Source organism: Lachancea lanzarotensis, scaffold LALA0S02, assembly GCF_000938715.1.
Source record: "Lachancea lanzarotensis genome assembly LALA0, scaffold LALA0S02, whole genome shotgun sequence".
Lineage (NCBI taxonomy): Eukaryota > Fungi > Ascomycota > Saccharomycetes > Saccharomycetales > Saccharomycetaceae > Lachancea > Lachancea lanzarotensis.
In genome coordinates, this window is record NW_019212880.1 from 526,480 (window position 1) to 547,091 (window position 20,612).

Consider the following 20,612-nt stretch of genomic DNA (forward strand, 5'->3'; position numbering starts at 1 on the left):
CTGTCTATATGACGCAATGGTAGTAGTGTTTATGGAAGTTAAGATCTCCAGTAAACACAAGAAACTTGCTTGCTTTGTACTAAGAAAAGAGACTACAGGAATCTTACCAGACACAGAATGAAGCTGTTCTATTTTATACACGCTCCAACTCTTGGCATCTAAGAATTCAAGTGAGTTCTGGGGTCATCATTGTCGATGGTGCCATTCGCTCAACTGGCCATTACGTTGGTATGGCGTTGCATTGATATGGTGCCATGCACACAGCTGCATGCTTGTCACACATACTTATCGAAGATAAGAACCGTGGCAGACTGAGTGTGTCTTGGTATTTTGCCGTGCGAGTACATGGCCAAGTTCATTATGAGCCGTTAAGAGAGGGCTCTATCTAGGCCGATAGTGATAAAGAAAAATGTCAAAATGGCTTCATATCGCGTTGCACGAGGTGTTATCACAGTCAAGCGACCGTATTTTTTAGCGGACAATGGACGATTGTTCCGGATAAGCGTGGAGATCAGTTTGGAGAGCGTGAATAGATCTGGAGAGTGTAGCGATTGTGGTGTTGGTCAGGGGAGAGAAAGGCTCTATGGCGGGAAAAAGCAGAATGTCGTTGAAAATGAGTAGATATGCGCGAAAAGTGTTTATCGGTCACATGACCTCATTGGTCATGTGACCATTGACGTAATATTCGAGATCAGGGTCTCGAAGGAAGAAGATTCAAGATCCCTAGAGCCACAGATTCTTCTTCGAGATCGGTTTACTGACGAACACATTTGTGGGTAGATTATTACTGCTTCTTAACCGCATCAACCAACTAACTGAGGCTCTTTCTGTCTTATCCGGGGTTAAGAGAGAGATTTTCTATAGGATCGTTGAGAATGATGGGCCTCGGAGGGAGAAATAATTCAAAGCACCCACACACCCACACACCCACACACCCAGCTACCAAGCACGTGATCTATACGGTTGATTTTCTTTTCGTTTTTTTGATGAGCCGTAATTAACGAGCGCGTCTCGAGGAAATAGTGTAGCGATTCCAACACATGGATATAGAATCCACTTGGAGGTGATGGCTGAGAACGCCCCGGGTTGTCTTTTGGAGCTGTTCGGGCTACTCGTATTTTGACAAGTTCATGCCATTCCAATTGCGCTTTTGACGGTACTAGAACCCGCACCACTTGGCTGGCTCAGACGCTCGAAACGAATGGATCGGACTTTCAAGATAGACGCACGAACCAATTGACAGTATTCGGAGTTTTTGCCGGACCAGGTTTTCAGGACTCAATGAGGGTCGTGCACATAAAACCATGAAAATAACCTGTCTTTTGTTCTATCGGGCGCGAGTAAGAATTATTGAATTTTGAAGTATTCCAGTACTCGAATTATAGGTTGACAGAGAACGGTATTCTTTATCTTGCGGCCTCAATCTTCGAAATTTGTGGCTCATAAGTTTCCAAATCTATTCCGCACTAATAGTTTTCCGGTCTTTCAACGTGGGTCGCTATGTTCGGTCTTCACTCGGTAGTAACTGCTGTAAAAATGAAATTGTCAATGTCTACAACACGGTCAAGCTTCATTGGAATATGTTTTCAATGAAATTGCTTGGTAACTGACTGTGAGAGAGCTAGGCTGCAATCTATAACGAAAACCCTGGCTCTTGATCTCCAGCGTCGGGAAATAAAATCAGATGCTCTCTTTGGCCTAAAACCGAAACCGCTTACAATGCACCGTCCTTGTTGGCAAGAAACTTCAACACTACAATGAAAAAAGACGGCCTACAACCAAGAATTCAACCAAACCTCCCATCAAGTTCACGCCACGATTTTTTTGGAAAGGCAGGTGACTACACTAACATAAGTTGGTTATAACACTTCGCAAGCCGGACTTGCACTCTGCCACTTACCTCATGGTACATCAAATATTTACTACATGACTAGCTAGTCGACGACGGGTTTATAGACCACCTGTCGCTCTTCTTTGACTGGCGCCACGACTTCCACAATATCTGCCGATATGGTCAGAGCGATGCTCTTGTCGACATCGGACGTTAAGTCTGTGATCATAACCTTCGAACACCATTGGTATTGTTCTTCTCCAGCCCTCACCGCCCAACCTGACTACCGTGTCTTTACAGAAGTCACGATGGGCAAGACAGATTATCGACGGATCAAGATGGACAAATGTCTAAACGAAAATCACACCTACCAAACAAAAAAACCGGTTCAGGATCATTTTGGCTCAAAATGACCTCTCCAACATTGGAAAGACTGACGGTGAATTCTCGACTCGCTCGGAGTTCAGTTACTGTGGGCAGTGTGTAACAAGAGCCACAGGCCAAGAAAGTTCGTTGCATATCGAGGGGCACTCGTATTAGTGCCCCTCGAGCAGCTGCTTAACACCGCTTCATATCATCGAGCTATCTCTAAGTTGACCCCGGACAGCAACGTCAAAAGAAACGCGATCCTTAAGGATTCAAGATGTATGACACCGCCTAATGAGATTTGGAACCATATTGGCTGGCTATCAGTATGGGATCTGACATTACGTGATGTGGTGAACTCCTGAACTTGTGCCTGGTACCACCTTGAGAAGTATGAAAACTCCGTATCATAGCCAGGTATCTTAAGAAAATGCTTTCGAGAGCCACAAACGCACTGATACTGCCTCAATTGAATTGCCAGGATAGGACCAGCAAGCAAAACTATAAAAGCATGAGACACCATGTATGATTAAATTCCAAATGAATCGAATGGCATAGACAATTCAGTAAGCTCAGTTTCGATGACAGAAGCAAGTCCCGTTAAGGAAATCAAAAACGAGAAGTATTCTTCTCTGGCCGCTGTAAGACAAGTGTCTTCGGATCTCGAGGAAGCAAGCGATGTCGATGAGGCGTTTCAACTCAACCTTGAGAGTAAAGAACTTGTCGTTACGGAAGAAATCAACAAAAATTTGCTTCGTAAGGTGGATTTATACATTCAACCGATGATTTGGGCGCTCTATACACTGCAATATATGGACAAAGTGACTAACAGTTACGCTGGTGTCATGGGTATCCAGAAAGATTTGCATTTCGCTCCCAACGAATTTTCTTGGCTTGGAACAGCATTTTATTTGGCATATCTTGGCGCGGAGTTCCCAATTTCACAGCTGTTGCAGAGATTTTCTTTCGTGAAAACGTTGTCTGCCTGTATTGTTATCTGGGGTGTTGTACTATGCGCGCACGCCGGTACTAAGAATGGTGCAGGCATCATCACGGCTCGTGTGCTTCTTGGAATTTTTGAATCTAGTATCACTCCAGGATTTGTCATTTTGACGTCCCAATGGTATAAAAAGGAAGAGCACTTTGCTAGAATCGCCTACTGGTTTTCCTGCAATGGTTTGGGTGGTATACTTGGAGGATCAATTGCTTATGGGTTAGCTCACCATTCGGACTCATACACGATTGAGCCTTGGAAAGTATTGTTTATCGTAACTGGCTTGATTTCTGTGATATTTGGAGGTTTTTTCTACTTCTACATTCCAGAAAATCCGAGCAAAGCCTGGTTTTTGACTGAGGAAGAGCGACTTTTTCAAGTGCAGCGTATCAAAGGCAACCAGCAAGGGTACGGTAGCAGGAAGTTCAAGTGGCACCAGTTCAGAGAGGCCTTCAGAGACCCTAGAACATGGATCTACATTATCTGGGGTTTGACTGCACAGATCCCCAACGGTGGCCTAGGCTCTTTTTCTTCAATTTTGTTAAACAAAACTTTGGGCTACTCTCCACAACAATCTCTACTGGTTGGCCTGGGTAATGGTGCTGTGCAGATTGCATCGGGTATTATTACAGGTTATATCGCCACAAAGACAGGTAAGAGAGTTATTGTTGGTGCTGTCAGTTGTTCGATCACTTTGCTCGCGACATGTTTGCTTGCTTTCCCTTCATCCACGAAAGTTCGACTTGCGGGATACTATCTGATTCCATTTTATGCTATTGGTATGGTTACGATTTTAGCATCGATAACTTCGGATGCTGCTGGTCATACAAAGAAGCTGACCGTGTCTGCAGCATTTTTGGTCTCTTACTGCATTGGTAACGTTATTGGACCTCAAACTTTCCGTGCTTCCGATGCTCCTGAGTATCGGCCTGCAAGAGTTACTATGGTGGCATGCTTGGCAGTTGCAACCACTGACCTGTTTCTCCTCCTCTTGATTAATGTGCGTGAGAACAAGAAGCGCGACAAAATGTTCGCCGAGGATCCAACATGGTATGTGTCACCAGATAATGCTGAATTCCTGGATCTTACTGATTTTGAGAACAAGAACTTCAGGTATTCACTCTGAAAGCTGTGTCTAAATTGTGTTTGGTGTATGATTTTGGTCTGATGTTCCATCGCATCTACACCACGTACTACGGCGATGAAGATTGTAGAGCTATTCATTGATTATCCTTATCACGTACCATTTCGCGTAGATGAGAGAAGCTGTGACTTAACCAAGAGAGTTGCCACTAGAGCGACACTGACAGCTACCTGATGCCTCAGTTCAAGATTTGAGAATGGTCAATTCTGTCGCAATTTACTATATAGATGTATGGACTGATTATCATTAAAATCAATCCCTCCGAAGCCGACACGATTACTGTTCCAATCTCAATCTGAATACTCCAAAACGTCGCGGTTTAAATGCTTTGGATTTGCGGATGGAATTCCTCCCAAGTGCAAAGTCATAAGCAAATCGCCAAGTAACGACCGCAAGACGTGGCTTACTCCTACTTGCCCTCCCAGGACCAACCCGTAAATGTAAGGACGTCCAATGAGAACTCCTTTAGCTCCTAAGGCCAGTGCTTTGGCGATGTCGCTCCCACATCTCACTCCTGAGTCAAATAAAATGTCGATTTTGGTTCCAACAGCATCAACTATCTTGACAAGACAATCCAAAGAGGCCGGGCCACCGTCTTGCTGCCTCCCACCATGATTAGAAACCACAATACCATCCATTCCGTACTCTGCAGCTTTTTTTGCATCGCCAACCGCTTGTATACCCTTTAACACTATGGGTCCGTCCCAGTGCTCGCGTAGGAACTTCAGATCTTCCCAGCTGTGACTGAACTCCGGAAATATTGTTCTAGCCCACTCTTTGGCAGCAGATCCAACGTCTTCCTCCACTTCTTTTCCATGTCTTTCCTTGAATTGCCCGCGGAATGCGGGATCAGTGAAACCGAGGGCTGCGCCAATAGAGTCTGGACGAAGAAACGGATTATATCCATTGTCGAGATCGCTAGGACGCCAGCCTAACTTGAAAGTATCCAGAGTGACAAAAAGTGCTGAAAAGCCGTTTTCTTTGGCCCTCTTCAATAAGCTCTTAGTTATATTGTTGTTTTCATTAGAAGGCCAATACAATTGGAACCAACGGACGCCGTCACCATTTGCCTTAGCCACATCCTCAATTGATGTTGCCGCTGCTGAACTGTAGATGTATGGAACTCTTTCCTGAGCCGCTGCTGCTGCAACAGCAATCTCGCCATCTGGATTGAATATTTTTTGCACTCCGATTGGAGCTGCTGCTATTGGTACCGGTAAGTTTGCGCCCAAGACTTGGGTTTCCAAAGACGGATAGTCTTTAGTTTTTACCAAACGTTGAGGAACCAATGACCATTTTTGAAATGCTGCCCGATTTTTTCTGTAAGTCTCGCCCGTACTTGCAGACCCGCACACATATCCTAACGAATTATTTGACATTTGTTCTTTTGCAAGTGTCTCCCAGTCATCGCTTTTGAAAGTAAACGGAGGCCTTTCAGAACTTAAACCATGCTTATAGACAGCGTCCATGTACTGAAGCGGGTTTCCCGCTGTTGTTTCGATATATCCCATTATTTGAGTACGAAGTTGAAAGAGTGCCACTACAATTAGCAGTTCCAAGTAACCAGGGGGAGTAAAGCATTTTTAGTTTCTCATATTTCGAAATGGTGACTCGATTTTTTAGTTGTAGTGCCAAGACGTGAGTAGTATTATTCGTACCTCGACCAAGTAGCCCGTGTGGGCCTTGACAGCAAAGTTGAAAAAAGGGTACGATCTCGTCACAAGACATTCGAGCATCGCAATAAGAAACCCCGAGGGATTTTAGCTAGTGGAATAAGGAACGGCAATTCGAATCGGATATTTTGAAAACGGATTAAAGATTTTTGTCTTTTGAATTGTTGCAGGTCGACAATCGAGATCGTTGAGAAACTGACCATGAGAAATAGTTATCAAGCGGAAGAAGCTCGATAGTGAAACCTGGCGATGTTTTGATTATGACGGGCTTCCCATTGGACTTCGGTCCAGTTCATATAAATATTAGGCGTTCGATGAGGTGAACAAGTTGAATTTGAATAAGCTTCTTTTCACTAGACGAAATCACAGATTTGAAAAGGAGGGTTTTAGACAAAATTTGTGAGCAAGATATGCGTCAGCTGTAGAGCTTGTACCCATAGGTAAAAGAAATCTAAGTATGAGGAAAGCCGCTTTTACCTTGCGGGCGTCTTTGAGTTTCATAGGTAACCAATACGCTGTATCTACCAACTTAGCGTGTTATTCACGACAGGCTAGAACCTCTGCGAGTATCAATTAATGCAGGTACAGCCAAAGCTGTTTCGTTCTCTTCAAAAATGGTAAAACTTCCGAGGGCAGACAGAAAAGGAAAGCCAGGGCATCTTTGATTTCACCACATTTTGACGCTCCATGAAACTCTTTGACCGAAGATTTCATCGAAAACGTTCGTTCGGGACCACTCACGTATCAATCCGCACACAATATCAGCGCCAAAACAACTCACACACGGCTTGTTGCATCGCATAGCATTTCTTCAAGCACAATTATAAGCTTATATTCTCAAACAATGTGTCATTTTGGATTTTTCCACCTCGAAGCTTCCCCCCATGTCCTCAAAACATAAAGCGTAATCGAACTCAATGATTCTGTCACCAACACGAGCATGCTCAGAAATAATTTCCTAGGTGCCTAAAAATCAAACGTCTGAAAGTGAAGGATATTTCAAAAAAAATAATATTCCCTGTAAAATTTCAGGGTCCAAATTTAACTGGACCCTGCGTCCTGCAGGGTGCAAAAAAAGCACCCTGAGGGCTCGAGAAGCTACCTGTGTTTCTGAGCAATAGGAAAAAAAAGAAGCTATAATGAAGGGATAGTTAGGGCGCAATACTTTAGATGGAACGATGAGGCACATTTTGCACGGCGATCGTCCAGTATTTTCCTGCGGTGAAAGTCGAAACGCCCTCTGAACTGAGCGCATAAGCGGCTCAGACGGCTCAATCTACAGTCTCATTCAAGGTCTCTTGATGAACCCTGATGGTTAAGCGCTGTGATGGTAGCACCAAAAAGTGGAGCTATATAATGCAACTAAGATGCGATAAGTCAATTCATGTTCTGTTCATCGGCTCATTCGTTCTTTCTTTAAGAGCAAGCAGCAATGAGCGTCGACACAAGCAAGTTTGTACAGCGTCACAGTCATTCCCATGGAGGTGGTGGCGGCCATGACATTTCTGAAGCACTTAACAGCGGTGCGTGGTGGGCCAAATGGAATCCTAATGAAGTTACAATCTGGGATAGCACCGTTCCAAACTCATGGAAAAAATGTGCCATGGACCATGTATACTTCGGAGAGGCTGAGTACAGTGGAAGCATCAAAGCCCGTATCTCCTCTATTTTTGTGGTCTTCTTCGTGAGTACTGCATTTACCATGCTACCACTAATTTTGACCAAGGTGAAGGGTCTTCATGTACCCAAGCCAGCCTATCTGTTTGCCCGTTATTTTGGTACTGGTGTTATCGTTTCCACGGCTTTCATTCACTTGATGGAACATTCAGCTATATCGATTGGTAGTAACAGTTGCGTTGGAATGTCAGGTCGCTGGGCAGAGTTCCCATGGTGTTCGGGAATCATTTTGGTTACCGTATTCGTAATTTTTCTAGTTGATCTTATGGGCGACGTTTACGTCGAAAGACGCTTCGGTATTACCCATCAACCTGGCGACCACACTGAAGCAGCCATTACAACCAAAAGAAGCAACCAAGGCACGGGCGACAGCAAGGGCTCTCTATCGAACGATTTGGAGTACAGCTTGACAAACAAGGAGCAAAGTGGGTACCGCACCTATTCTTCAGAAACTGACAGCAACGATTTAGCTTGCGGCGTTAGCGACGAAATTAATGTTAAACCTTTCCAAAGTCAAATTGGTGCATTCCTCGTCATGGAATTTGGTATCGTTTTCCACTCTGTTATGATCGGTTTGGAACTAGGTACTACCGGCAGCGAATTTTCTGTTCTTTATCCGGTCATTGTTTTCCATCAATCTTTTGAAGGTCTCGGGATCGGTGCCAGATTGATCTCTATTTCTTTTCCTCAAGATAAGAGGTGGTGGCCCTACGCATTGTGCTTATGCTACGGTGTCAGCACGCCCATCGCAATGGCTATTGGCCTTGGCGTTCGCAGTAAATTCGTGGCTCATTCTTTCAATATGAGTATTATTGCTGGTGTACTAGACGCTATTTCTGCAGGTATTCTGATCTACACAGGACTAGTCGAGCTTTTGGCTAAAGACTTTATTTTCGATCCTAACCGCACCAAAGATCTACGAAAGCTTACTTACATGGTCGTTTGTACCCTAAGTGGTGCTGGCTTAATGGCTCTTCTAGGTAAATGGGCTTAAAATGTACTGCATAAGAAATCTCAGTAACGAAATCACAAATGAGAATAGCTTACCATGGTAATTGCACTAAGTTATGCCAATAGAGTCTTCGCCCATTGTCTATTTAATGACGTAGCTCAATACAAACGGAGCTGATACTTAGCAATCATTCGGAGCTAATGACACTTCATTCGGAGCTAACAATTTGAAATCTTTTTTTGAAAATCACGCAAGCCAGCATCTGGGCTAGATTTAAGAGGGATGTATCACATATGAAAAGAAAAAAAGTGTTCACAGCTAAGATGACTACAGTTTTATAGTCCATAGCTTGAAAAATGAGTGGAAAGTGTTGTACTACTGGCAATTTACACGAGGGCGAACCTGTTGGCGAGATTAAGGAGGTTTTTGGTCTGCCAACTTACGTGACCGGATCCAGCTCGAGCGAGAAAGTTATTGTCATTCTCAGCGATATCTTTGGACTCAAGATTCCTAACACTAAATTGGTCGCAGATCAGTTCGCTAACTCTGGGTACCTGGTTTACGTGCCAGATATTTTATTCGGGGATGGTCTAACGAACTTGGATGGATCTACTGACCTCGGGGCTTTCCTTGAAAAACACAGACCGGAGGTGACCAGGCCGATTGTCGATGGTTTTGTACTGCCATTGAAGGAAACGCTCAATCCAAAGTTCTTGGGTGTAATTGGTTACTGTTTTGGCGCTAAGTATGCTTTGGACTACATCAAAAAAGACTCACCAATTGCTGATGCTGCTGCAATTGCTCACCCTTCACGCCTCGAAATTGAGCAATTTTGGGCCATTGGCCAGAGCCCTCTTCTGATTTCTGCGGCTCAGTATGATCGCAGTTTCAATTTTGAAACAAGACATCAAGTCGAAAAGGTGTTGACAGAGGTGCGTGCCATTTTCAAGATAGATTTGTTTAGCAAAGTTTCTCACGGATTTGCCATAAGAGGCGACTTGAATGACCCATTCGTCAAATTTTCTAAAGAACAGGTTTTCTCGGATCAACTAAACTGGTTTAACCATTTTTCTGAGGCTTGATGCTTTGAGAGGAGAGTTTTGGTTTTGAAGCTAGTGCCAAGTCTTGTATACATATGAAGTAAGAATACAACTGTTAGATAGAATTTGTTTCCGGCACATTGCTGCCTCCAAAAGTTCTGTATTTGAAACTGCTGCAACTCGTGCGAAAGGCATGTTGATACTCATAGTCAGGCGCTAAATGGGCTTCACCCAGAAATTCGCTCATGAATGCTTATAAGCATACCATCGCAGCACCAAAATTGAGCATCGAAGGATACAGACCTCAAGAAGGTTTTGAAAGGTTCATAGCATTATGTTTATGATGAAGATGTGAGTAGATCGCTTGTTCTGACTCTCTTGTTTTCGAGAGTAAGATATACAATTATCATTAGTTCGCATCTAATTGCACTAAATAATTAACAAGGCCTTGTAAAGACTTACGTTCAAGAAGTGAAACTTAGAGAAGGTACAACGGAGGTTGTCGTGATGAGGTTAGAATGACAACCAAAACCACTGGTCAAAGATCGCGCTCTGGTTGTAATAACTGCAAGAGCGCAAGAATTAAATGTGACGAAACTAAGCCCAAATGTCGGAACTGCGTGAGGAGAAATGAAGCAAAATGTGATTTTTCAATGCTGCTAAAATGGGGCGGCCAGTTCAGTAGAGGTGCGAAGAAAGTATCAAAAGATCTGCCCGATGCTGCATTTTGCAGTGGCGTGCTTGTTATGGACAAGAAGAAAGGGAGAAAGCGAAGTAGTTCACAGCGTGCTGCGTCGTTCCATGATCTCCAAAACAATATAGGTGATAAGCCTTTCCACTTAACTGAGACACCACAACAAACCATCCAAGTTTTCGAGCCAGTTGCATTCCTTTCCCAAGAGACTAGCGTGTTCGAAAATGAGGCTCCAGACAATGAATCAATTATCACTCTTCTCGAAAACGATTTGCAATTAGAAACCAACCATCAGATCCCATGGGGCGAAAAACTTGTAGGAAACAGAGAGATGGTGGTTCAAGAAAGATGTGGTCTTGATCTTCGATCTTTAGCGCATCCGGCTCCAGATATCCTTTTCAACTCCGCGCATCACGCTGAGCTTTTCAACTTTTATCTCAGTGAGACCTCTCACTTATTAGTTCCAACGCCGTACTATGCGTACCGTGCTAACCCTTTCAACACAATTCTCCCCCAATTGGCCATGCAAAGTCCAACTTTACTCAAGCTAATGTTGGCCTTTGCAGCTAACCACAGGAAAGAGATTGCAAATTACCGACAAGATACTCTGGCCCTACCTTGGGTTGATAGTGGTGCTACAACCAGAAGAGATGATGAATTAGCCGACCATTTATTGAGTGAGACATTCACGCAATTGCTGTCTCAATTTACGGACAAAAAGCAGAGACACAACAACAGCACTTTGGCCACTATTCTGATGCTTGCTGGGTTCGACATCTTTTTCTGCGGCACAAGGAATAAGTGGAGAGCGCATATAAATGGAGCGAGAGGGCTACTGCTCGATAAACTGGGCGTTACTGGACAGAACGCAGTACGGATAGTAGCTAAAAGCAGAGTGCTTGATGCCGACTCGTTTCTCCTTCATTGGTTTTCGTATTTAAACATTATTGGGTCACTTTCGTCCGTTAAAAGAGTTTCTGACACTGGTACTCCTGGTCCCCTTGACTACGATTTTGACTATGAGGATGAAATTAAGGCCGTCTATCTGCTAAGAACGCAACTCAAGGATATTGACTATTTTACGGGACTGGAAACGAAATTATTGTCAATGCTAGCTCGGGTTGCCAAATTGATAGAGCAGAAGGAAGCTTACACGAATGAACACGAACTAGACTTACTGCTACCGGAAGCTGCTGACTTGGCTCATAACATAGAAAGCTATTTGGACGCGTCAGAAAACGAGAGGGACCAGATTTACCATGAATTTCAATTCGAAGGTTCCCAACCTTTCAATACCGCGAGCTACAGAACTTACAAGACGCTGAGAGCTACGAACGCTATTTTCGCGCTGACCGGAGTTCTTCAGATCAAACGAAGAATCTTGAACCTTCCGCGAAATACGCCTACGGTAATAAAGTTACTGGTGCGGATCACTAATTTGATACGCGAAGAAATACCACTCGATTCTTCGGCAGAATCCTGTATCACATTCTGTCTCTTTTGCTGTGGTTGTGAGCTAATAGGGTGTGAATTGGATTTGCATCGTGCTGTTTATATCGATCACATTGAAACCCTCCTACGTAACGGTATGACGAGTGCACGTCAAGCTAAAGTAGTTATGGAGCACTGTTGGAAAGACAAAAAGAGCTGGTGGGAGATCTTAGAAGAGCGGAATCTAGATTTGTCATTTGCTATCTAGGCGCAGCTAACCAGTCGAAACTAAGTCCGTTTTGTCACACGCGACAAAGATGCAGTTTTATGCCATACAACATATGCCACGAATCAGTCTTGAGCTCCCACTATGAATTTTTCCGCCCTCAACAGCTACTTCAATCTTGAGGACAGCACCTTAGACGTCACCACCACCGTGGCTGATTTATCTTCTCTCGGTTTCTAGTTTGATTGGTGTGATTTTTGTTTGCACTCAAATATTCGTGTCAACACATTATCGGTTGATGGAATGGCAATCCCGCCGTTCAAACGAAAAAACCTGTTCAAGTATGAGATTTTAGAAAATCTTAAAAGGGAAAAAATGCATAATTGCCCTATCAGCACTATCGTGTCTTATCAGAGCTTACTGGGCGCGCAAAGTTCAACACAGACAAAACAGGCAGGCAGGCAGGCAGCAGTAAAGCTATTGCCAGGCCGTAAGGGCGCTTCATACCACGACATAACGGTAGCCCTCGATGGCCTGGTAGGATAGGTGCCGTTGGTTATGGGGCGTGATTGTGCACTTTTAGGCCTAATCGATGATTTCGTTACAAACTACGTTTTCGAGAAGTTGTGCGCTTTCAGAAAGGCATGTCGCACTTCAATGTGCGACGGGCATCTAATTGCGAACAGCGTTACTGACAAGGATGTGTGGTGTCTCTCTATCGATGAAAACAGCTCTCATTGATATAATAGCGTCGAGATGCTTCGCGGGTATATAATAACCAACAAAGCTAAAATTCAGTTCCGCTCTTCTGTATGGTTACCGGGTTTCGGGTGAAATCACAGCTGCTAAAAGGTGAAAGAAAAAAGAGGGCCTATCGCGAGTAGAAAAGATCATGTCTGAGGAACTCACCCTGCCACAAGTTGTTGACGATCTCGAGGCCGTTCAGGACCTAAAACAAGCTGCAAAGGACATCTTTTGCGGTACTGTAGGAGGTATCGCCCAGGTCCTGGTGGGCCAACCGTTTGACATAATTAAAGTCCGGCTACAAACATCGTCTGTGCCGACTACGGCGATGGACACGGTCAAAAACCTAGTCAAAAATGAAGGAGTGATGGCGTTTTATAAAGGTACGGCCGTACCACTGGTTGGCGTGGGAGCCTGCGTCTCTTGTCAATTTGGTGTCAACGAATCCATGAAAAGATACTTCCATTCTCGCACTGGAGCCGTGGAGGGTGCCCATCTGTCACTGGGCCAATACTACGTGTGTGGATTTGCAAGCGGGGCGGCCAACGCATTGCTCGCCACTCCAATCGAGCATGTCCGTATCAGAATGCAGATCCAGAAAAGCTCCAAGGGCGAAGGTCTATACCGTAGTTCATTGGACTGTGCCAGACAACTAATCAAGCAAGGTGCTTTGATGCACGGTTTCACTGCCACAGCTTTGAGAACTTCTCACGGTTTTGGTGTGTATTTCTCCACATACGAAGCTCTGATAGCCAACCAAGAAAAACACGGCGTAGCCCGTCAAGATATTCCTGCTTGGAAAGTTTGCATTTATGGAGCGTTTTCTGGTGCCTTTTTCTGGTCTTTGACGTATCCGTTTGATGTGGTCAAGTCCGTTATGCAAGCGGACGATTTTAGAAATCCGCGCTATGGTAAGAATGTTTGGTCCGTAGCTAAAAAGGTTTATCAGGAGCGCGGAATCAAAGCATTCGGAAAGGGATTTGCTCCAACCATACTTCGCTCTTTACCAGTTAACGGTGCCACTTTCGCCGCTTTCGAGATCTCGATGCGGTTGATAAGCTAGTAGGAGACCATTAGGCACTACTAGAACTCAAATTTGCATGAGTGGTTTTGGCATTTGCCAAACAGGGCATAGCTCACGCCTAATAGCATTCTTATAGACATTCATAGAGGCGCGATCGTGCGTCCTTAACAACTGATTTTTACTGATTGGGAAGATGTCATGCAGAAAAAGAGAGGTGACGAAAGGCTGATTTTTTGGGTGTAATTGAACCAACAACTTCAGATCCACTGCAATGTCAAGTCGCAACCTCCTTGTCAATACCGCTTCGGATCGCCTTTTTCAGCTATAGGAAACCTGTGTTGCGGTACACTTGACGGAAATTTTAGTTCCTTCCATGGTAACCCAAGTCTTCAGCAGACTATACCATTCACTATCGGAACGTTGAACAAAACACACTCCATACACTGGCAGCTATATTTGATGTCTTTAGTACAATAGGTGGAAATGAAAGTGGATTGCAACTTTCTGGACAGACGTGTCGTCCCAGAAAGTCAGTAGCATTATAAGCGGCGAGAACTAATTGCATAAGATGGTCCATGACGATTGTCGGAAGGCTCGGCGGTGGTGACAGGCATCGTGAAGTTTCGAAAATTCAAATTCATGTTCATTAGAGCTACACTCGCATGGTAATATCCGTAACCTATGTCAAAGTATACACCGTACCGTTAATACCGATAGTGTGGGTCCAACATTCTAAGTTCTATTGCCTTCACTGGTGGAATTGGTCAATTAAAACAAAATCCAGCTTTAACCACTCGTCAAAGCTTCAGAATAAAGTGTGTTGTTCCATGATATCTATTCGCATGGTCGGGAGGATCACATTAACAACCTGATTCATATCTTCACAAATTTCCAAAAGTAAGGGTACACTTCTCATAGTGACTCGGTAGCTTTGTCTAGCGGTCGAGTTTCAGCACCATATCAGTGATACTTTGAACCATAAACCGCCATGCGTCACGGTCAGAAACCAATGGAAGCCGTTGTTGATTTTTAAATTTACTATACCGCCAATCAGCCTTGTTTGTCCGATGAATCCTCTTCGGCATGTGCTCGATGCAAGTGCATTTCAGTCTGCATAATCTTCTTCACACGATGCTCAATGTAACCGTTGTCGGGATAGTTTATGGGCGACTCACACCCAGTAAAGATGAAAATATCGTACATGAGTGCTCCCGCGATGCCACCTGCAATGGGTCCGCCCCAGGTACCCCAAGTCCACCACCAATGGGTAAGGTGGAATGCGTGAGGACCATAACCGATCATAGACGCAAATATACGTGGCCCAAGATCTCTTGCAGGATTAATGGTGAAACTTGTTTGAAATCCCAATGCCATACCGATGGCTGCCACGAGAAAGCCGACAATCAAAGCGGTCATACCACTAGTTGGGGGAGCGTTACTATCATCAAGCAGTGCCATTAGACACCCAACCAGTATGGACGCACCAATGAATTCATCGAAAAAAGCGTTTCGCCAAGTAACGTAAGGCTTAGGATTGGTGAATAGACAGGCACCCGAGGCTGCAGTCCTGATATGAGGGCCGCCTTCAAATTCTGTAATAGAACTCCAGAAATATCCATATGCCATAGCACCACCAAAGAAGGCCCCCACAATCTGAGCAAAAATGTAAACTGGCACTTTTTTCCACGGGAACTTGCGAAAAATGGCCATTGATATGGTAACAGCTGGATTGACATGACCACCACTCACACCACCAGCAACATAAACACCTAACATGCACCCAAACCCCCATGCAAACGATAAAGATTCGTAAGAGCCACCGGCGCCTTTGGTGACAGTGGCTTGAAGGTTACCACCAACACCGAAAATAACTAGGATAAGAGTCCCCAAAAATTCAGCAAATGGTTCACGCAAATGGTACCTTATTTTGGCCCAAAAGTTAGGAAAAGTAAGTGTATCAGATTCGTCGTCCGCAGTGGCCACAACGGGCGGCGGTGGGGAAACCTTTGGAATTTCAGGCGGACTGGCGGTGTTGGAGTTGTTTGCCAGGGTGGGGTCATCTCCTGCGATAGAGTTGGGATAACTATCGGAATTCAGTGTGAATCTTGCATTTGCATGGTTTCTCCGGACTCCAGTAGATTTCTCTTCAACATGAGAGTTTGAGGGTTTCTCTGGATCAGGTTTGGACGATGCTGGACGTTGAACAGCTGCAGTTGAGCCCGGTAACTGGGCCTCTATATCGTCGAGTTTACGACTGGAGCTTACTCTTTGAAAGGCTTTTCTCCAGTCACTAATAGAAGCCAGAGATCCCGAGTGGGAAGGTCCAGGCGTCGTTGGTTTGGACCCAGCTCTGGATTCCGGTTGTGACGAGTTCTGTGAGTGAGCTTCCATGTTTCTGCTGATTTTGCGAGCCAAAGAAGGGTTTAAAACGTGTGGTAACGGCTGGTTCAAGCTCCATACCGGCTTGTTTTGAGACCCTCTGAACCTTGGGTTGAGCTGTTGGTACATGGGGTCCACAAACTGCGACGAACGGTCCCCGAACGTTTGGTGGTAGTAATTTCGCAAACGGGCCTGTTCGTAGTTGGAAGCCATTTCATACATGCCCTTCAGGTTGGGAGACGAGTATGTGAACCCCATCGGCCTTGACGTGTGGGGGAACGATGACGACGCATTCGCATACCTGTCGTCTGCTTCCGGGCCAGTTGTATTTTCGTTAGAAAACGGCGTCAATGGTGCTAATTTGCCCTTTGAGAACCCTCCCAACGAGTTTTCGGCTGCCAACCTGGAACGTTTGGCACCAGCTGCAGTAGCTTGTGGATTTTTCACATTTCCCTTCCATTTCACCTGTCCAGAACTCTTGGTGCCCGCATTTGGCTCGTTTCTCGCTGGTTCTTTAGGTCTTCCTCCGCTGGGTGCTGCTGTGATTTCAAGCGAGTTCTGAGATCCAGAGGAACTAGAAGATGAAGACGACAGCGATGGTCTAGCTGACGTTTCTACCATCGTTGTGTAGCTGAAAAGAGATTCTATAAAGGCGTCTAAATACGTCCAAAACTGAGCCAAAACTAGGCAAAAAGTGACCTTAAATGTATTTATAAACCGCTTATATCCCGTATTCGACTAATGTTGAAATTGGTACTACTTTTCTTATCTCAAATGCCATTAGAAACTGGCCAGCAACACACCAGGAACTTTTATATTCCCCGCGTTCAAATACTCAAAAACTAACGGATTATACTTATTCCGAGCAATTGATTATATCCCGCGATCTACCGGGAACGGACCTTAGAATTCCGGGGCGCCGTGCGTTGTTTGTTTCTTAAACAAATAAGGTGAAATATCAGGAGACAACCACCGACGACAACAACGACAATAATTGGAAAGGTGGTCAGATGTTGGATGCGGAGAGCAGCCGAGCGTGGTGCACGGGTTGTGTGTTGTGGATATTTTGAGTTTTAAACGTTTGTGTATAGAGAAACTGATACGTTGAATGGCTTGTCTGTGTATTTACATCAAAGAGTTAACGACGGTAGACGGACGGTTGGTAGTGGTAACTGGGAAGCAACATTGTGGTGGTGAGAGGAAAAATAGAATTATGTAGCGTTTCGTTGTAGTAGATAGGGAAAAGAGTTTGGATGGTGGTGTGGCGGATTACAGCAGTAGATACAGGGTACTTTGAGAAGTGTGTAGATGTTGGGTTCGGGCTCGAGCAGAGTGAGTTAATTCTTGGCATTAATAAATTAATTAGGAGAGGACAGATTCGAAGTGACATAATGGTACATAGTGATGCTTTGAGAAGCCCACTCAAATGGTGGCGAATACGTACGCGTGGAGCTTATGTTGTGAGGGCCAGCGACCGTTGTGGAAATGATAGAGCTTGGCGGTGCAACATGCAAAAAATTCTGACTGTTTTTGGTGCTGAAAGAATGCTATGTCATCAATGACCGCCCGCCGCCAGATTAGACAAAAGTGACAATAAGTTTAATGTCGTTTAAGAAGTGGACCAACTCGCTGTGTATCATTTGCTGGTTCACGATTCGGCCGTATTTCCCATTTGGACGCTCGGTAGAGCTTTTCTTCGGGCACGATCGTCTGCATGAAATTTGAGCTTTAAAAGCTTCTGGCGCACCGGCTATGGTCCCCAGCATTACTTTTTCCAATGACGTCGACCCAAGATTAAAACGGAAACCTCTTTTGGCGACCCCCTGAAAACAACGAGTCTCACCACAGGTAAGTATTTGATGTTAAGGATCGCAATTTGTCGAGATCAAAATTTCACCGGCGATGAAATGACAGCAGTGAGAATACGCCTTTTTCTTACGGCTAAGTCGCAAAGAAAATACAGCGGTATTTTAACAGATATCCAAAGACATAAGCTATGGTCACCAAAATAAAACTCCAGAGTTCTTCTATAAAAGGAAGCACTTGCTAACAACAGACTGGAAACGGTTGTGATGTCACTTTGTACTATTACGTCGTTCTGGAAAGTTGCACCAAGATTTTGTTGGAATTGATGGACTATTTGGGATAGTGTCAATTGCGTAACCAGAGAGTGTAAGAACCTCTGTCTGTCTAGCGTCAGAAATGTGACAGAGTGATCACAAGCACGTGACGAGACGACTGCGTCACAAATAACAAGAACCTAGAACATCCATCGATCTAACAAGAACGAGGTCAATCGGACCAAGTGGCACCACTTACAGCGCTCGTATAGCTCCCGGATCAGACCATTTCCACCAATTGCACCCGGAATGCTTGAAGATTTTTTTATCCGTTGACGACGGAACATTTCCAGGAATTTGTATAAGAAGGGACGTCTTATACACTCCATAAGATCATTCCGCTTATACTAAAACACCACGGAGAGATAAATAGATCCTATAGACCATTACTATTCAACAGAGAACAAATTATGACCGAGCAAACTAAGCAGATCAATAACTCAGACACTGCTGACGTAGTCAAGCCTCAATAGATTTCGGTCCGAGCATTCTCAATGGCGCCTTGACAAGCCCAAAAGTGGTCATGACTCCTTTCGAAAATCCGAAAGTCGCGTCGCTGCATTCTGTTGACCAAGAAACTCTTCAATAGCGTCATCAATAATTTTGCCGAAATAATTGACACTCATACGGTCGAGTGTTTCACAGCTAAAGATTTTAAATCATCCTAATAATTCACGCTTCGAACGAAACATTATTTAGGCAAATCTACGAGATGATCTGTAGTTTTCACTGTGTAAGTTAAAATTGAACTACTTGAATTTCACATAAATGACTGCTTTAGGAAAAACACCAAATTCATAATTCTGAATTCATGCTTCTGTGTTCCAGCGTGCTTGGCACTAAAGTAATTCATTCCGGTCCGATCTTCGCCAGTCTAGTTGTACCGGTCCAGTTCACCAACCTTTCTCAACTCATGGGCTAAATCGTCCAAAGTGCTCGGAGTGTTAAATAAGTGAAAAATTCCATCACTCAGCTCATCGCACACAGCTCATCGCATGCAGCTCATCGCGAGAAAGATGGATCTTTCGGAGAGCAGCAACGAGGATTATTCTTCGGACGAGGAGTCCAATCAAGTTCTCATTACATCCAAGAAGAACACGGCGAAAGATGCGTTCACAAACGACGAAAGTGATGGGGAAATAAGTGATGTAGAAGAACAAAACGAAGAATCTGAAAATGAGCCACTTGATGCCGCAAATGAGGCCCATACAACGCCAAATGTTGATCAGGAAGACTCAACCCCCGCAACCACAAATATAGATTCAGACACACTCAGCAAAAAACGACTAGAAAGACTCAAGAAGCTGCGAACCTCGCAAAAGAGTAATCATAAGACTGGTGTGGTGTACCTGTCGAAAATACCGCCATACATGAAACCTGCTAAGATGCGTCAGCTTCTGTCTCGATTCGGAAAACTGGATCGGCTTTTCCTGAAGCGTGAAGACGACCAGAAATATAAAATGCGTATCAAGGGCGGCGGAAACAAGAAAGCGATGTTCGAAGAAGGCTGGGCCGAGTACGTGCGTAAAAAGGATGCAAAGCTATGTGCTGGCACACTCAACGGCAATATTATAGGCGGGAAAAAGGGCAATTTCTACCACGATGACGTGATGAATGTGAAATACCTATCTGGCTTCAAATGGGCCGATCTGACGGAACAGGTTGCACGCGAAAACGATGTTCGCCAGGCCAAGCTGCAACTGGAGGTTTCGCAAGCCAATAAACTGAACTCAGAGTTCATCCGGAACGTCGAACGCAGTAAAATGCTGCAAAACATTCGTGCGTCTAAAAAACGGAGTGCACCAGAGGAAGCTGATGCTGAATCTGAAGCAAAGGCCATACCAGAATTCAAGCAACGCAGGGTCACCACCAACCGGGCAGCAGGCCCTGAAGAGCAGAAAACAGGCTCTTCGAAACGTCTGGATGCCGTTCTACAGAACTTATTCTAAGACAGGTTACTAGCATTCTTTAAAAAACTATACACTACTACATCAAACTACAACATCATACAAGAGACTCAACCATGAGAATTCACCACTTCCTGACTCATGAAGCGTTGTTATAATCAAGTGTCTCAAAGTAGTCTTTGTTATGTATTTCAATTTACTCATTGTACAAAATGACATTTCTGAATTGTATATAAAATTTTTCAGAAGCTCATCTCATCTCATCTCATCGCATCTCATCGGATTTCGAAGAATTCTATTCAAGTCAGCTTTTGGCATCTAAGAGCTCCATTTATCTTTATAATACCACCGCAGTCGTTCTCTCGAGACCGTAGGCTTTTGAAAGATATTTCTTGCAAGCAAAACTGATA

The 20,612-nt window shown here is 44.4% G+C and overlaps 8 protein-coding genes across 8 annotated transcripts; 6 read left to right on the plus strand and 2 right to left on the minus strand.

Annotated features, from left to right (window-relative positions):
* Positions 1 to 2,778: 2,778 nt before the first annotated feature.
* Positions 2,779 to 4,317, plus strand: LALA0_S02e05930g (LALA0S02e05930g1_1; the record flags this gene model as incomplete). The annotated part of the gene is made up of 1 exon (XM_022773811.1): positions 2,779 to 4,317. One exon carries the CDS (start codon positions 2,779 to 2,781, stop codon positions 4,315 to 4,317), a length of 1,539 nt encoding a protein of 512 aa, XP_022627300.1.
* Positions 4,318 to 4,625: 308 nt separating this feature from the next.
* LALA0_S02e05952g (LALA0S02e05952g1_1) lies at positions 4,626 to 5,846 on the minus strand (the record flags this gene model as incomplete). The annotated part of the gene is made up of 1 exon (XM_022773812.1): positions 4,626 to 5,846. One exon carries the CDS (start codon positions 5,844 to 5,846, stop codon positions 4,626 to 4,628), a length of 1,221 nt encoding a protein of 406 aa, XP_022627301.1.
* Positions 5,847 to 7,440: 1,594 nt separating this feature from the next.
* On the plus strand, positions 7,441 to 8,679 carry LALA0_S02e05974g (LALA0S02e05974g1_1; the record flags this gene model as incomplete). The annotated part of the gene is made up of 1 exon (XM_022773813.1): positions 7,441 to 8,679. One exon carries the CDS (start codon positions 7,441 to 7,443, stop codon positions 8,677 to 8,679), a length of 1,239 nt encoding a protein of 412 aa, XP_022627302.1.
* A 314-nt stretch (positions 8,680 to 8,993) lies between these two features.
* On the plus strand, positions 8,994 to 9,719 carry AIM2 (LALA0S02e05996g1_1; the record flags this gene model as incomplete). Its single annotated transcript, XM_022773814.1, has 1 exon — positions 8,994 to 9,719. The coding sequence occupies one exon, from the start codon at positions 8,994 to 8,996 to the stop codon at positions 9,717 to 9,719; it is 726 nt and encodes a 241-aa protein (XP_022627303.1).
* A 476-nt stretch (positions 9,720 to 10,195) lies between these two features.
* Positions 10,196 to 12,070, plus strand: LALA0_S02e06018g (LALA0S02e06018g1_1; the record flags this gene model as incomplete). Its single annotated transcript, XM_022773815.1, has 1 exon — positions 10,196 to 12,070. One exon carries the CDS (start codon positions 10,196 to 10,198, stop codon positions 12,068 to 12,070), a length of 1,875 nt encoding a protein of 624 aa, XP_022627304.1.
* An 850-nt stretch (positions 12,071 to 12,920) lies between these two features.
* LALA0_S02e06040g (LALA0S02e06040g1_1) lies at positions 12,921 to 13,835 on the plus strand (the record flags this gene model as incomplete). Its single annotated transcript, XM_022773816.1, has 1 exon — positions 12,921 to 13,835. One exon carries the CDS (start codon positions 12,921 to 12,923, stop codon positions 13,833 to 13,835), a length of 915 nt encoding a protein of 304 aa, XP_022627305.1.
* A 1,011-nt stretch (positions 13,836 to 14,846) lies between these two features.
* On the minus strand, positions 14,847 to 16,796 carry AQY3 (LALA0S02e06062g1_1; the record flags this gene model as incomplete). Its single annotated transcript, XM_022773817.1, has 1 exon — positions 14,847 to 16,796. The coding sequence occupies one exon, from the start codon at positions 16,794 to 16,796 to the stop codon at positions 14,847 to 14,849; it is 1,950 nt and encodes a 649-aa protein (XP_022627306.1).
* A 2,494-nt stretch (positions 16,797 to 19,290) lies between these two features.
* ESF2 (LALA0S02e06084g1_1) lies at positions 19,291 to 20,244 on the plus strand (the record flags this gene model as incomplete). The annotated part of the gene is made up of 1 exon (XM_022773818.1): positions 19,291 to 20,244. One exon carries the CDS (start codon positions 19,291 to 19,293, stop codon positions 20,242 to 20,244), a length of 954 nt encoding a protein of 317 aa, XP_022627307.1.
* Positions 20,245 to 20,612: the final 368 nt, after the last annotated feature.